The sequence below is a fragment of the Planococcus citri genome, chromosome 5, assembly GCF_950023065.1.
Source record: "Planococcus citri chromosome 5, ihPlaCitr1.1, whole genome shotgun sequence".
Lineage (NCBI taxonomy): Eukaryota > Metazoa > Arthropoda > Insecta > Hemiptera > Pseudococcidae > Planococcus > Planococcus citri.
The window spans coordinates 63,958,437-63,975,654 of record NC_088681.1 but is presented as its reverse complement, the minus strand read 5'-3'; the positions used below and the strand labels follow the sequence as shown (position 1 = coordinate 63,975,654).

At 36.2% G+C, this 17,218-nt stretch overlaps 1 protein-coding gene across 1 annotated transcript in view; it reads right to left on the bottom strand.

The window, feature by feature from the left end:
• The window catches only part of LOC135846566 (uncharacterized), a 36,191-nt gene extending 20,254 nt beyond the window's left edge, over window positions 1-15,937 (bottom strand). Inside the window, exon 1 of the mRNA XM_065365742.1 lies at window positions 15,697-15,937. Within this exon, the coding sequence (XP_065221814.1) occupies window positions 15,697-15,798 (102 nt within the window). The 5' untranslated portion in view covers window positions 15,799-15,937. The remainder of the gene's footprint in view (window positions 1-15,696) is intronic.
• Between the last annotated feature and the right edge of the window lie 1,281 nt (window positions 15,938-17,218).

The window sequence follows — 17,218 nt, the reverse complement described above, 5'->3', positions numbered from 1 at the left end:
AAGCATGTGTAACAATGCGTGATTTTGGACTGGTGTAAAAGCGTGCATTATCGCGTTAAAAATGTGCATTTTTGCATGGTAAACAGAAGCAATCTAGCAACCAAGTATTTTCAAAAATGCACCAGTGAGTAAAAATTTTTCCAAGTCCAAAAATTGATAACATTTATGCAAAAATAACCTCAAGTCTATTAAACTGCAAGGTGGCCGGCTTGAGTTCAGTGGAACGCAGTAACTGGGGATCAATCCCCGCACACGTCAGACATTTTTTCAATTTTTTTTTTCATTTTAAAAAAAGTTATCTAAGTATTGGTTGGAATGTCTTAAAATTCACAATTAATTGGTAGATGATATTGCCTGTGAGTTATGAGCAATTTTTCTGCTAAAATTTCCACACTTTTTGTACATATTTTTAGTTTACTTTTAAGCATGCTATTCACTGGCTGAATAGCATGCGATTTTTTGAAAAAGTCCAAATTCACGCATGCGTGTGATATGCAAAACAGCATGCATTTCAGCATGTTGTACTCACAATTTTTGTCAATAGGGTAATGTCCAGTAGTGGTGAAATACATTTACTAATTAATTATAAGTTATCTGACCAAGGAGTCGAAATCTATGATTGTAAATATTAGGAAGAGACATAATTTTTATTATTTGTATTTAATTTACCCATCCAACCTACCCGTGAGTGGGTGGATGAAGTCTCAATACTAGTTTATTGTCATTTCTCTGTTGATCTAGTTATCTACGAATAGCTAGATCATTTATTTGACCAAGTTCATTCATTTGCATACTACGAGGGTTGGTCTATAAGTAAGTTCGTATTTGCCATTCGATAAAAGCTTACATATTTTTGGAAACTAGTCTCAATCTACAATTTTTCTACGTAATCGCCACGCACCTCTACGCATTTGGTTGAGTGTGACACGAGTTTGAAAATGCCTTCCTCGTACAAATGCCATCCAAAAATTATATTTAAATAAAAATCAATTTTTCAAGCTGACAAAAGAAAAATTCATCGGAAAATTGATTGAGAATCACTCGAGACATACTGTACTAACATTATTTTGATTCAAGCAATATCCAAATGAAGTAGATTGTTCGGTGATAACCTGCTGAATGTCAGCAATGCCCAGAGTGACTCTGGACCAGAAATTTTGCAACCATCACATTAACAATTTACAGCACCAAATAACGTCACAACTTGAAATAACGTTAGTAGTAGTACGATACGTTTTGAGTAATTCTTGATGAATTTTAGTCATAATTATTACAACAAAAATTTTATTTTGGCCAAATACCACTTTTGGATAGAATTTGTACGAGGAAGGCATTTTCAAACTCGTGTCACACTCGACCAAATGCGTAGAGAATCGTAAATTGAATCTAGTTTCCGAAAACATTTTTAAACTTTTATCGAAATATACATTTTTACACGACTAAAAGGCAAATATGAACTTATTTATAGACTGTACCTACCTTGTACATTGGAAAATATGTATAATGATGTATGTCAATGATGTTTCGTAAATAGTGTGAATATACATAATAAGTTTTGAGTTTTATTTATTATGTATCTCGTAAGCTAATGTGTATAGTGATTTATTAGAACTGTACCCCATCTGAGCTTTCTTAGGTATTAGGCAATTATTCCCCTTGTAGGGAATAATTCTAATCTTCACCCCCATCAAAATTATTATTATCTTCCACTATATCAGTAGGTCTTCCAAATTACACTATATCAAATTATTGGGTACTTTTTTTTTTTTTTTTTTACAAGGGAGTCAATTTCTCCACATTTGGCATTTTTGAAGGTCATGTAAGAAACAAGTGAGTACTTGGAACAGACATTATATCCATGTGCAGAAATTCATAATAGAAAAACTGCTCGCTTATTTAGGCCAAGCGAAGCAGAGTCAAAAGCTTTAAAAAGTTCCATTTTTTGATTATGTTAGGGGCGGCGAAGGTGATCAAAACCAATAAATACTGTCATTTTTATGAAAATCTACTAACTTCAAGGATTAGAATGTAAAATTTAATGAGGAAATGATTTCTGGGATTTTCTTACTTTTTGAGAAATTTGTGAGGAGGGGGGGGAGGAGGGAGATTTCCGTGAACTAAAATTTTCTTGGCATATATATATTATTTTCCATAAGAACCGACAACTTTGAGGTCGGAAGTAAAAAATTGTGAAAAAGATGTTCGTAAATTCGGCGCAATCTTTTTAAATTTTTTTTGACGTTTTTAAAAATTATTTTCACATCAATTTTACCGAAATTTTCAAAGCTAAAACGTACGTTTTTTGTCGACGAATCCTTGATCTAGAAGAGGCCACACTCGAATATTTCAACTTCACGCCAACAGTCGAGTTATGAAGACTGGTGGGCGCACGATGCCTTGTCTGTACCCACCTGAGACTGGGTTATATAACACGTGTTTTTAATAGATGGCTTTATTTACCAGTATCGCGATAACGACAACGACTAATGTAAAACCCATCCATCGTTTATTCGCATTACATTCGCTCATGAGATATTTATCAACACTCATCGCCTCCGGCCCGTAGTCAGCTGTTCTCTAAGGTGGTAATTTGAAAAAATCTAATACTGTGCTCCTCTCGGGTGCTCCACAGATATGTGCAGAAAAGTCACCAGATGACAGAATTGATACTCAGTCCTTAGTGTTTCACAAACATCGATAAAGCCATAGATATACTTTTAACACTGGAGATTCGAATGCAATTCTTATCAGTTTCTCGTTATTATGCAGTTAATCGTTAAATTATGTTCCAGATTGTGGTCGAGTCGCGAGAAGAGATTAGACGAGTTAGCGACCGCGTCACGTCGTTGCGCGCAGCTACCCGAATGCTGAACCGGTTCTGCATCGGGTACCTCGACAGTCGACGCAACTTCCTACCCTTTTCGAAGCGTCTTCTTCTGGGATATTGCACTATGCCTAATGATCTGAGGTGGCGATTGATTAATTCCAAAACTTGGCTCGACCTTTGCAATATTGAATCACATACAGGATGAACAAAATAATATGATCGAATGAAGTGCGATTTTTCATCTGATTTGTTCTATAAGGAATGACCGCAAAAATGATCAGAAATCCGTGAACTTCTTATCAGAATTGAAATCTGGACCAAATGCAGGTGAAAAATGCTTGCAATGTTTTCCAAAATGTTGATTTTGTTCTGCTTAAATCGAGGAAAAAATTGTTATTCGAGATGGATATTTGAAATATTTTGATTGGCGATATGTTTTTTTTACATAATTATGATTCTGCTGCTCCATCGATACCTCGGCCACTGATCTTTCCACGACTCGTCCCTTGTCTCTGTGATATGATTACTTCGCGATTCCTAGCGAATATGCTCGTATATGTTTTATACTAGTTATCTAATCATAATCAACGTGTGCGATGCACATTACTCCACCCTGCAGCTATCACCACCAGTTCAACACTAGCACCCACATGAACGGCCGCTTGACCAGCAGAAATATAAGGCAGCTCATCGATCATAACGCAAGCACGTCCGTCCACGACATTCTAATTAATATGCCAGCACCGGGTTCGCTTTCAGGGTACTGCCAGATGATAGGGTCATTTGGCTAGAGGGTGTTTTTTGCACACTCGTCCGTGTTTTCTTGTCTGGTCCGCGATGAGCTGAGCAGTGAGCATCGAAAAATGTTCGCCTGTTGCGAATAATACGTATATGAACCTGGTTGAGGGCAAAGAAGAGGTATTTGCGCCGTCGCGTCGTCGCGTCGTCGTCGTCGTCGCTCGGTCTCTCTACCATCTACCAATACATCAGCAGTATTTTCTGCTCATTGACGTAAATTGCGGAGGACGCCTTGAGCGGCGCGACATTCCAATATGATATTCAATATATACACACATAATCTAATATACAGGTACCTAGACCTACGTATGGTACTAGCAGCATATGCAGCAGTGACGCGGGCGCTGTCTGCCCTTATAATACTCGAAGCGGATTTTTTTTTTCTTTCTTTTTATTTCCTATACTTACGCCTTTTTGTTGATGTTGAACCATGTAATTTTCACATCTGCGGTGTTCACCTCATGTGTTGATACAATGGCGAGGAAAAATTTAACGTGTGTTTGCGGAAGGTGTGATAATATTCTACCTTAGATTTTGACCAAATTCGTAGAAAACCCTCATTTTCAAGCAGAAATTTCACCAAAAAAAAAAAGGGCCAGTGACGTGCTTATTGGCATGTCCTTGGAGATGCTGAAAATGAATATATGACCTTAGTTTTTCGATTTTTAATAAGCTTCGAAGACTCTAGAGACAGTCTAGTCTCCTTCAGCTAAAAAGAATACAAAAAAATGACCTGGGATTGGATTTTGACCAAATTCACGGAGATAGTTCAGCCTTGAGTAGTTGAAAACGTTCCATAAAAATTTTTTAGACCCCTGGGCAAAAGGAGGATGGAGCGATGGGTACCCAAAGTGAGGTAATTTTTTCATTTAGAGCACGGGTTTTTGAAATGTCACCCAAGAAAATCTGAAAATCTGTTGATTGGGTTTAGTCACATTTGGGTTGATATATCCAGACCAGGGCTGTTGAATTACCGTAATTTATTCGCTGGTAAAATACGGCGGTAAAATACGGTAAAATACGGTATTTTACCGTATTTATGGTATTTCACTAATTAGGATATGAAGAGTTATTTTTTGTAGTTTGACTTCGAAGTTCTGAACTTCTGACCTGCCTCTGAAGTAAATTTTCATCTGTTTTAAACAGGGCTGTAAGGTAATTTATGTTGGTAAATTACGGCGGTATTTTACGGTATTTTACCAAAAGTTTATTACCGTATTTTACCATAATTTACCAAAAAGCCAAATTAACACTTTTTTTCCATCTTTCCCTCATAAATTTCCAAATTTCCATGGAAATTTATGATTTGAAAGTTACCAAAAATTTTTCCCATAAATTTCCAAAAAATGTCCATGGAAAATTTTCTATAATCTTTAATAACACCTAAAACAGATGAAAATTTACTTCAGAGGCAGGTCAGAAGTTCAGAACTTCGAAGTCAAACTACAAAAAATAACTCTTCATATCCAAATTAGTGAAATACCATAAATACAGTAAAATACCGTATTTTAACGTATTTTACCGCCGTATTTTACCCGCGAATAAATAGATTATAGAAAATTTTCCATGGACATTTTTTGGATGGGAAAAATTTTTGGTAACTTTCAAATCATAAATTTCCATGGAAATTTGGAAATTTATGAGGGAAAGATGGAAAAAAAGTGTTAATTTGGCTTTTTGGTAAATTATGGTAAAATACGGTAATAAACTGTTGGTAAAATACCGTAAAATACCGCCGTAATTTACCAACATAAATTACCTTACAGCCCTGATCCAGACATATTGTATCTCGAATGCGTTTTTTTTGTTTTGTTTTTACTTACGTCTAGAAATTGACACAAATGTGAATAAACTCTTTGAGAAGGTGAATCTCGAGCCAAAACTCAATTTCTAGGTACCCGAGTTGATTTTCACTACTTTTTGAGAAATTTTTAATTTCTGAAGTAATTGAAAATCACCCTTAGAGGCTTCAGAAATGGCTCGAAGTTGTGATATTCGAATTTGAAGGCTTGTCAATTTTAACAAAATCCAGCAATTTGTGCCATTTTCAAGAATTTACTTTCGAACAGAAAGATTCTGATTATTTCAATTTTTTCTCTACAATAAAGTAGGTATTCTGATCAAAAAGACTCACTGTGCATGCATTTTTTAGTCAAAAACAGTTTTGGTCGCGAATAAATTTGAAATTTTGTTGCTGGGAGGGAGGGTTGGGTTGGCTATTTCATTTCCCAGATTTTCACCAGAGTGCACCCTTCGCTCAGAAGCGGACCATTTTTGAGCTCAAAAATGAGCCAAAAAAAGTTGTCAAATTTTGAATTTTTTTAAGGACGGTTTTTGACTTATTCGAGGTCGCTGAGCTCGAATCTGACTGCAGATTCGGACTCTGCGACCTCAAATTAGTCAAAAACCACATTTTACTCGATTTTTTTGGAAATAAAAAAAAATCCAAAAAATGCAAAAGGCTTGTGCATTTTTTTGAGCAAAACAACTTTTGGTCGCGAATTGATGCGTCGAAATTTTGGCTAGGGGGGTTTTTAGGAGCGGCGAATTCATTTCAGGTGTCAGATTTTCACCAGAGCGCACCCATCTCTCAGAAACTGGTCATTTTTGGGTTAAAAAATGAGCCAAAAAAAGTTGTCAAATTTTTCAATTTTTTAATAATGGTTTCCAATTAATTCGAGATCGCTGAGCTCGATTCTGACGTCCAAATTGACGCTATAGCCTCTTGAATTGCCAGATAATGGCCAGTTTTTCATGAAAGAGGAGCGATCGTTCATAATTCGGACAGCAGATTCTAATGCGATGACCTCAAATTAGTCAAAAACCACCTTTTACTCGATTTTTCATTTGAAATAGAAAAAAATTAATCCAAAAAGTGCAAAGGGGAAATCTACCCAAATAGTCCGGCATATGACAATAGGAGTAATTGCACCCACCCCCCCGCCGATCCTCCGGGACAACTTTTTTCTTAAAGGGGTCATCCTAAGGAACATTTTAAAGCAAACTTGCCCAAAAAAAAGTTGGCCTTACTTACAAAATGGCGGCCATTTTGATTAACAAGTCAGCCGAAATCGCAGGTTTTGCGTTTTAACATAGGACTTGCACGAACTTTTTCAAACTTTACAAAGGTACATCGAAAGATCATGCAAAAATTTATCACCTGTCAAAATTTCAAGTGCTAAAGTGGGTTTTTCGATTTTTGGTGAATTTTTGAAAATCGAATTTGGGCCAAAAATGAGGGAAAAAATCAAAATTTTACCAAATTGACCAAGAAAGCTGAAATTTGGGATATACCCTATTTTCGACATGCCAAATCAATTGGAACCGGTTTCGACCCGTTTTGAGCAGTTCTGGAGCCTCCAGCAGATTTTTGAAACTCGAAGTTCCCACAAAGTTTCATCAAATTGGAGTTGTAAAGCTAAAATTTATTCTAAAAACTAATTTCAATACGCTACGAAGTACTGCAGGTGAATTTCAAGTCGTTTTGCAGCCTCCAGCGACTTTTTGAAAATTCCTAAAGCCTTCAGCAGATTTTTGAAACAATAAATTTTCACAAAATTTCATCAAATGGAGATGGAAAGCTGAAATTTACTCTACACTCCAATTTTAACACCCTCTGAAGACGACTTCAGGTGGGTTCAAGTAATTATAGGGCCTCCAGCGACTTTTTTTAAAAAATTACTGGAGCCTCCAGCAGATTTTTGAAAATTTAAATTTTCACAAAATTTCATCAAATGGAAATGGAAAGCTGAAATTTACTCTTCATTCCAACTTGAACACCCTTTGAACTTGAAGACGACTTCAGGTGGGTTCAAGTCATTTTAGGGCCTTCAGCGACTTTTTTGAAAATTACTGGAGTCTCCAGTAGATTTTTGAAACTTGAAATTTCACCAACATTAATTTATCAAATGAAGAGTGATTTCCAAAACTCGCTTTGTTCATTTTTGTCGAAGTTGGGTTTTCAGCGGTACCGGGTAGATGAAGTATTAACTCACATTCCTACATCATCAACTTACCAAAATGAGGTGTTAAAGTCACCTAAATAGCCAATTCACTAAAAATTTAAAAAAAAATAATGTTCCAAAACGCGCTTTGTCCATTTTTATTGAAATTTTTTTCAGCAGTATTTAGTGGATGAAGTGTATACCTATACTCCTACATCATAAATCCACCTAAATAAAGTGCTAAACTCGCCTAAAAATCCAATTTACCCGTTTAAAGGGAAACTGTTTTTCCTCTCTCCTGAAAAGTTGTGAAAATGGACAGAGCGAGTTTTGGAATATCACTCTTCAAATGGAGTTGGCAAGCTGAAATTTACTTCGCAGACTACATGGTGGTTTCAAATGGTTTTGAAGCTTCCAACTACTTTTAGGAAATTTAAATTTTCCAAAAAAACGTCATACAACCTTTTAAAAAGTTGCTGGAGGCGCCAAAACGACTTGAAATTCACCAGCAGTTAACTTGGTAGCGTATTGAAATTAGTTTGCAGAATGAATTTCGACTCTCCATCTCAGTTTGATGAAAATTTGAGGAAATTTCCAGTTTCAAAAATCTACTGGAGGCTCCAGTAATTTTCAAAAAAGTCGCTGGAGACTCTAAAATGACTTGAACCCACCTGAAATCGTCTTCAGAGGGTATTAAAATTGGAGTGTAGAGTAAATTTCAGCTTTCCATCTCCATTTGATGAAATTTTATAAAAATTTGAAGTTTCAAAAATCTGCTGTACTTATTGAAATTAGTTTTTAGAATAAATTTCATCTTTGTAACTCCAATTTGATGGAATTTTGTGGGAATTTCGAGTTTCAAAAATCTGCTGGAGGCTTCAGGAATTTTCAAAAAGTCGCTGGAGACTCCAAAACGACTTGAAATTCACCTGCAGTACTTCGTAGCGTATTGAAATTAGTTTTTAGAATAAATTTTAGCTTTACAACTCCAATTTGATGAAACTTTGTGGGAACTTCGAGTTTCAAAAATCGGCTGGAGGCTCCAGAACTGCTCAAAACGGGTCGAAACCGGTTCCAATTGATTTGGCATGTCGAAAATAGGGTATATCCCAAATTTCAGCTTTCTTGGTCAATTTGGTAAAATTTTGATTTTTTCCCTCATTTTTTGCCTAAATTTGATTTTCAAAAATTCACCAAAAATCGAAAAACCCACTTTAGCACTTGAAATTTTGACAGGTGATAAATTTTTGCATGATCTTTCGATCTACCTTTGTAAAGTTTGAAAAAGTTCGTGCAAGTCCTATGTTAAAACGCAAAATCTGCGATTTCGGCTAACCTGTCAATCAAAATGGCCGCCATTTTGTAAGTAAGGCCAACTTTTTTTTTGGCAAGTTTGCTTTAAAATGTTCCTTAGATGTCCCCTTTAAGAAAAAAGTTGTCCCAGAGGTTCGGCGGGGGGAGGGGGGTGCAATTACTCCTATTGTCATATGCCGGACTAAAACGGTGATAAATTCTTTGAACAAGTCGAAAATGAACCAAGACTCAATTTTTAGCTATCCAAATTTAATTTTAATACGTTCTGAAGAAGTTTTAAAATTCTGGGGAAATTTTTTTAAAAGCATATGCCGCCGAAAATGGCTAATTCTGTATTTTCAAAAATTCGCCAAAAATCGAAAAATTAATTCGGGCAGCTGAATTTTTATTTATAGAATTTTCAGACCTCGGTCATTCCAAAAATCATCATCTGATCCAAATTGAAGGGCAGAAACCTCGAAAGATTCTCTTGTGAGATCAGAGATGAACAGTGCTGATGTTGATGATGACGACGACGGAACTACCCAAGTGTTTGAATATTGATATTATGCTGCTGTTTATGGCAGTTTCGATGAGCCAAGATCGTTAACCGAAGCGACCTTGAGAAATTTACCAAAGTGACCGGTAGACTAGGGCGTAACTCGGTTAGGTCTTCGAGTAGGTATACCTATACCGTATAGTTTACCTACGTACGTAGCTGGGATTGGGATACTTATGCCACAGCTTTAGCCATCCAGAATTTGCCACCACTACCCCGCTACCTCATCTACGTAGGTATGGCGAATACGCAGCAGAGGTAATTTAAAATCGTTTAATCATCGCGGTCAAGCAGACGATTAATGAGCCGTATATACTACTTATATCACGCTATGGTGTAGTATAACGTTCCTAATGAGTCGCGAGATACATATTACGTAATGCACGCTACACATACGTATGTAATACGGGTGTATACGTATAGTATGAAGGTGTATTTTACTCGTGTGCAGTGCTATAGAGGTGAGAAGAGGGAGTCGCGGAAATTTGAGTACGTTCGAGTGGCCCAAAACTTTCCCATTATGCTCTCAAGTTGTTACATACCTTATGGTTGATATCAAATGCTAAAGTGTGTACAGTGTGAATTGTAGGTTGTAGGTACACCTAGACCTACTCATCGAATTAGCGTAAATGGACAAGGGTTCAAGGAGACGATCGCTACAGAGAGGCTGAGAGAATTCGACAAAGCATAAGCAGAATTCATTGAGTAGGTACGACAGAGAGCACATATTATAACGTTAATCGATCGAGAATAATTGACATTTGCGTTATGAATGAATGTATTTCGCCACAACGACGACGACGACGACGATGTAGGTAAAGTATATGGCGTCTCAAGTCTCTGGTAATGTGTTGTGTACGAGTATGTGTACTACAAGTGTCAAAAATACATCAAGGTGTGGTGAACAAAATTACATATGGATCCGGTTTACGATTTTTTTTTTCACTTACCTACTGTACAACAGTGTAGGTCTAGGTATCTAATGTGCCCGTCAACAGGAAAAAAAAAGAGCGTTTCGCAAGGAGAACTGGGAAATTTTAACCGGACCTGATGACCTAGCTGAAACGAAGGGTAGGGTGTGATCTGTTTTGCGGTATCGTTGATTGGGTTGTATTAAGTACACATGTACGTATCGTATATTGCTACTGATATTGAAAGCAATCGAGGTAAAAGCGTTTTTTTCTTCTCATTGAACAATCAAAAAAATTCACGTTGGTCTTTTGAACGACGACCAACGTTTAAATGGGTATGATATCTTTGTACTAGATCGATCGATGTACGAGTTTAGGTAAGCGTACTGTGATATCGAGAAAGGCCGCCTTCGCGTTGGCGTCGAAAAAATTCATCACGTTGGAATGGTCTTGGTCTTGGAAATGGGTGACTGGTTCACACATGTGTACCCTGTAACGTGATGAGGTGGGTCTGGGTGTCGGTTTTTGTCTGAAGTGTTTCTCGAATGGATTATTTCGAGTCGAAATTTATTTCTATTTTTACTACTCGACTGATGGAAATGGCTGATTTCAGTCGAGTGTTAGAGTTGCAATTTTTTCACTACTTTGAATTGATATTTTTTGATTTGAGGTATTTTCGGATCAGCTGACTAATTTTTGCCCAATTTTTTTTGTTACCAAAATCGTGATCTTGGAATTGGAATCGAAATTTCCGCATGAGAAATGACGAGTGGCTGGTGAATTTTGGAAAAAAGCACGGTCTGAAACCCCCATAACCAAAACTTAAGCTGCTTAAATTAATTTTTAGATTTTTGGAAAATTTTTGAAAATCCAAAATTGATCATTTTCGACGATTCGCAGATTTTTTAAAGAAAATAAAATATGATGAGTATTGTATTCAGTAAGAATAATGAGTCCTGCTCTTGTCCTGCTCTTGTTCTGCTTCTCCTCTCCAAAAAATTCATTGCGAAATTTTTTTGCTATTTCTCAGCTCTGTTCTCAGGATTGAAAATTTTCCTTCTAAATTATTTTTAAAATTTCAAAAAGTATGATGAAAATTTCATTAAAAACATCCAAAAAAATTTTTTTTTTTTAAATTTTTAAAAAATAATTATAGGTATTGTCAACACCCCCCTCCCCCCTTCAAAAAACACAAACATTGGAATATCTGAAAACAATGGCAAAAGCGAAAAATCTGACATGTAAAATATTAATCCCTCTTACCCTCTTCAAAAAACAGAAGTGGGTAAATGTTTGAGAAGTGCCCTGCACACGAAAAGTTGAAACAGAAAAAAGGTATTTTTAATACCCCCCCCCCCTCAAAATGAAATTCCCGAAGACATTGGCAAGTATAAATTAAAAAATCGACGTGTAAAATTTTGACCTTCCCCTTCCCCTCCCCCTCCTCCTTTCGCAGAAAATAGAATCGTGAAGTACATACTAATGCCATGTCCACAAATTCGAGCGGTAAAAGTATTTTTGATACATCCCCTCCGCACTGAAAAAATATCAAAATTGCTGAAGGCATTGGTAAGTATAACTCAAAAAATCGACGTGTAAAATTTTGACCCGCCTCTCCTCTCTCAGAAAAATGATCGTGAAGTATTATGTGCCCTGTCCACGAAAAATTCAAATGGTAAATGTATTTTAGATACAACCCCCCCCCCCCCCCCAACGAAAAAATTGGTAAGTAATAAGTATAACGCGAAAAATCGACATGTAAAATGTTGAACCCCCCTTCCTCTCTCAGAAAAATGATCGTGAAGTATTTGAAAAGGAGGAGTCCCGATGAGGCCACTTATCGACTCGACCATTCTTAAAATGTTGTAATAAATGTCTCAAATACGAATCCGTGGTTAGATAACCCAAAATGACCATTTTTTGGGCTCCAAGGGTTCCCAAAGTTGTGAATAAAAAAATGATTTTTGGAACCACTGAGTATCATTTTCAAAACCTTTTTTAGCGTAAGATTTTGTTTGAACCCGATAAACGTTATGCGACGTGACTTCCCCATTTTCGACCCTCCGGGGGCAGAAATGGGGGGGGGGTTGATTTTTGGAAAATTTTGAAACCATCATTTTGAACTTACCCCTTTGAACCTTCTCAAAAAGTTTTTTACAGTTTTATTAGTATCTGAAAGACCTCCATCCTACCGAATTTTGAGCACAATAAAATTTTGCGCTGGTACTCAAAAATCCAATTTTCCAATTTTTCGTAATTTCAAAATTTTGGGAACCCCTGGAAAACTAGAAACCTGCGATTTGCGCTAAACGTACCGTTTTGAGGTAGATATATATTCAATTATCTTGATGAAAAAGTTTAATTAAGCTCCCTGTATACTCGTAATTTTGAACCCTTTTTTTAGAGCCCCTACTTTAGGCACCCCTAAAAAAGGCGTTTATGCATATTTTTTCAAATAAATTGAAGCATTTAAGTTTGAAACATACTAGCAAGAGGTCGTTAATTTTTCATTCGATTTTACCAGTAACCTTCAAAATTAAATTTTTTTGGGCCAAATTCTGAGATTTATTTACTTTGTTGAAATCGTGAAAACGTGATTTTGGCGTGCCAAAAAGTCTCATTAAAATCCTGCTTTTTATTTTCGAATTTTTTTTACACGCCTCTCGCCCTTTTGAACCAAACTTCTTCATTTGAGGACATTCTGCAGCCTCTGCGTGATTTTTGATTTATTGAGGATTTTTTAATTTCTCCAGAAGACGAGGAAATTCATTTGCGGTGATGAAAATCGAATTGTGGTTTATTATCAACCGGTTTAACGAGTTTGCAGTCTTCTAGAAACATCACGAAAACTTTTTTTTTTCGACCAAGATGAGGGAAAAAATTCCAAAAAACAAATTAAAAAAAAATCTATGTCAAATTTCACGCGAATAGGTAGCTGTATCTTGTCTAAAACTGAACCCCTTCTTGCCTCTTGGGTCCAAATTTCACCCTTTCAAGGTATTCTGGAGCTTCCAGCGCGGTTTTCGATGTCTCGATGAATTTTTAAATTTCTCCAGACAAGACACGATCAACTAGTTTGGAAATGGCTGAATTCAGTGAGACAGCTCGTTAATCAAGTCGAAAAGATACCATAACTTGATGTTCAGCTGTCAAAATTGAGTTTTACTCGAATTGTGAAGAAGTCGAAAATCGCACATGCAGATTGTCCAATGTCATGACTTCGAAACGACGGAATATGGATAGGGGGGGGGCAGGATGAAACCATTCGTATTTATGTTCAAAACTTTTCTAACGAACCAAATTTTGATTTTTTTTTCTATACATAAATCTATGCTCACTAAAAAAATACACTGGAGGGGTGTGCCTGGAAACCACCCCTAATGTGGACCAACTCTGTAGATAAAAAGTCGAGAATAAACCGTAGGTCGATTCTTAGCTATTCAAATTAATTCCACGCCTTCTAGAGAGATTCGAAAATTCTGAAGAAATCGAACGTCGCACTGGAGGCTTCAAAATAACCCGAATTGGTGAAATGCGATTCGGGGGAGTTGATATACCTATTACAGTTTCTGGATTAGGTCATTTTTATTATTTTTATGAAATAATATGCATTTTATTTTTTTTAAAAAAAGGTCCATTCTTGGTTTTTAAAAATTTTCCAAAAATCGGAACATCAATATTTTTAATAGCTGAAATTTTGGTTGGTAAAAATCTAATTCAAAATCACTCATTGAAGTTTTTGTAGGCTATAAAAATGTGTAGGTAATTATTAAGGTGTTCCTCTCAGATCACGAAAAATTAAAAATCACGTAAATTTAGGAAAGTGGTCAATGTTCAATTGGTCATAATGATCTGGAACTGTAAAAACTCTCGAGAAAGTCACAAAATCTGCTCGAAAATTGATTCTGTAAATCAAATGTACTTCTAAAAGTTCATGGAGTCGAAAAAATGAATAATTTTTATCAAAGATCCTACCTAAGTATAAATGCTACCCTAGCGACGAGTTCGACGATTTTCCTGGGGCGAGGGGGAGAGGGAGAAGGGGTGGGTGATTGTTGAAAATTCCCACGAGAATCAAATCAGTAATGAACTTGGTACTTTGAACTCTTTCTCATGTTGTTGCACGTTTGAAAGTGAACTAACGAGGTCTTGAATTTTACCCCAGAGCCCAGAGTAATGTCTTCTTCAAATTCAAACCTGAAAAATCTAATAAAGTATTAAGTTTTATATTCAAAATTCCCCCGAATATGATTTTTCGATCAAATTCATCGTGTTTTGAATCTTAATCTCGATTCAAACTGATTTTTTTATGGATAGAACATGAGTGGAGGGAAAGAGGAGCAAAACTGATCAGAAAAATGACCTTTGCAAGGCCATGTTTTGAATTCGAGGTATGTATCTGAATTTTCAATCTAGTCATAAAAAAGACCACAAATTTTGAGATCACGTAAATTTCAACTTTTTTTTATTGAAATGAAGAACATTAACGTGGCTGAATCGTTCTGGGGGGGGGGAGGGTTAAAAATACCAGACGTGCCTAAAAACGACGAAAGAAAGTATTCAAGCTACATATTCGCTTTGTGGCATTTATCAAAATATTGAAATTTTAGGGAACATAAAATAGGCAGGAAACTCCAGTTAATACCTACGTTTTTGAAAGATTGGAAGCGTTAATGAAGCTGATGAAGAGAGAAGAATGATTTGCAAAAGTCGTCAAATACCATACTTAGAAATTACGAGTACAAAACCTTCTCGAAATGTCAAAAATGAAATAAAAAATCTCGTCAGCGGCTTTTGAAGAAAATCAAACCGGTTGGGTTTGAAAAATTTCATAAAATTGCAACACTACTAAAAATATAATCCAAGATTGGATTAAAAATGTTGTTAATATTGCAATTGAGGATAAAAAAAAATTGTTTAAAAAAACTTGTAAAAGCAGAAAAAAACCAGTCACTTTTGAAAAAAATAAAATGAAAAGAACTTACGAAAAAAAAGCAACAAATAGCTAAAAAAAATCAAACTTTTTAAACCGGTTGCAACCACTTTCGATCGATTTCAAAATATTCGCGTAAAATTGGCCAAAATTTAGCAAAAATAATCGCACAAACGGAAAACAAAAACGCGAAATCGATAAATTTTAGAGCCATGTCGATGACCAGATATCTCCTCGACTTTTTTTTTTCAATTCAATGCACAAGTTTGAAAAACGCGGAAAACACTTCTATGTACACCGAGGGTTGACGTGAATTACTCGTATATCTACATTGTATTAATAGTACTTAGGTACTAATTGATGTTTAGTTATTTACCATAGATGAAGGTACATCATTATTAACGAACGTATGTAACATATACGTAACTTACCAGTACAGCTGGATTCATGGCTAAGAACCTGAGTGAACCATGGTACAGCACAGCTTCACAGAAAACACGCGCATTTGCTACTAAATAGAAGGCGAATAACATAGCGCATATTGGGTCGTCGTGGTCGTCGTCGATTATCGCGTGTGTCCTGATGTGTATACTGTATAGGTACCTCTAAGTATACCTACGAGTATAGGTACGTTGGGCACTGTGTAATGTACTTACATGCGGTTGGACTTTGAGGCGCAAGGCGCAACTTTAAACGAGAACCAGGCACCAGACTAAGGACCCCTCCGTCCCTTGGATTATAACGTGTTTTTTTTCCTCTTCATCTTATTTGCTCTTTTCGTTCAACGACGACCTTCAACCAATTCTGGAATTCTGCTACTTCCTATACCATAATAATGAACGCTGTACGCGGTGTAATAACTTACATTACTACTAAGGCTCTACGTAGGTCTGCGAACACGTTACGTCGGTGTTCGGATTTGAGCGTCGCGTCGGGTTGCTTTGATCGACGATCATTTTGGATTGGGTTGTTTGGAAAAAAAGTTGAGGAGTTGTGTCTAAATGTGAAACATCCGGTGATCCTTACTCTCTAATGGTGAAGGAAGGGGAGGGGAGTGGGAAGACTTGATTTTGGTCAGAAATTGATTCGACCTTTTCCAATACTTAGTCGTGGTCAAATTCGATTTTTAATGAAAATTTTCGTAATTTTATGGAAAAGATGAAATTTTGATCCATCGGAATTAGGCCAAAAATGAGGGAAAAAATCAAAATTTTACGAAATTGACCAAGAAAGCTGAAATTTGGGATATACCCTATTTTCGACATGCCAAATCGATTGGAAACGGTTTCAACCAGTTTTGAGCAGTTCTGGAGCCTCCAGCAGATTTTTTAAACTCGAAATTCTCACAAAATTCCATCAAATTGGAGTTGTAAAGCTGCAATTTATTCTAAAAATTAATTTCGATACGCTACGAAGTACTGCAAGTAAATTTCAAGTTGTTTTTGAGCCTCCAGCGACTTTTTGAAAATTCCTGAAGCCTCCAGCAGATGTTTGAAACTTTGAATTTTCACAAAATTTCATCAAATGGAGATGGAAAGCTGAAATTTACTCTACACTCCAATTTTAACACCCTCTGAAGACGACTTCAGGTGTGTTCAAGTCATTTTGAAGCCTCCAGCGACTTTTTTGAAAATTACTGGAGCCTCCAGCAGATTTTTGAAACTTGTAATTTCCCCAAAATTTCATCAAACTGAGATGGAGAGTCGAAATTCATTCTGCAAACCAATCTCAATACGTTACGAAGTTGACTGCTGGTGGATTTCAAGTCGTTTTGGAGCTTCCAGCGACTTTTTGAAAGGTTATATGGCCTTTTTTTGGAAAATTGAAATTTCCTAAATGTAGCTGGAAGATTCAAAACCATTTGAAACCACCATGTAGTCTGCAAAGTAAATTTCAGCTTGCCAACTCCATTTGATAAATTAATGTTGGGGAAATCTAAAGTTTCAAAAATCT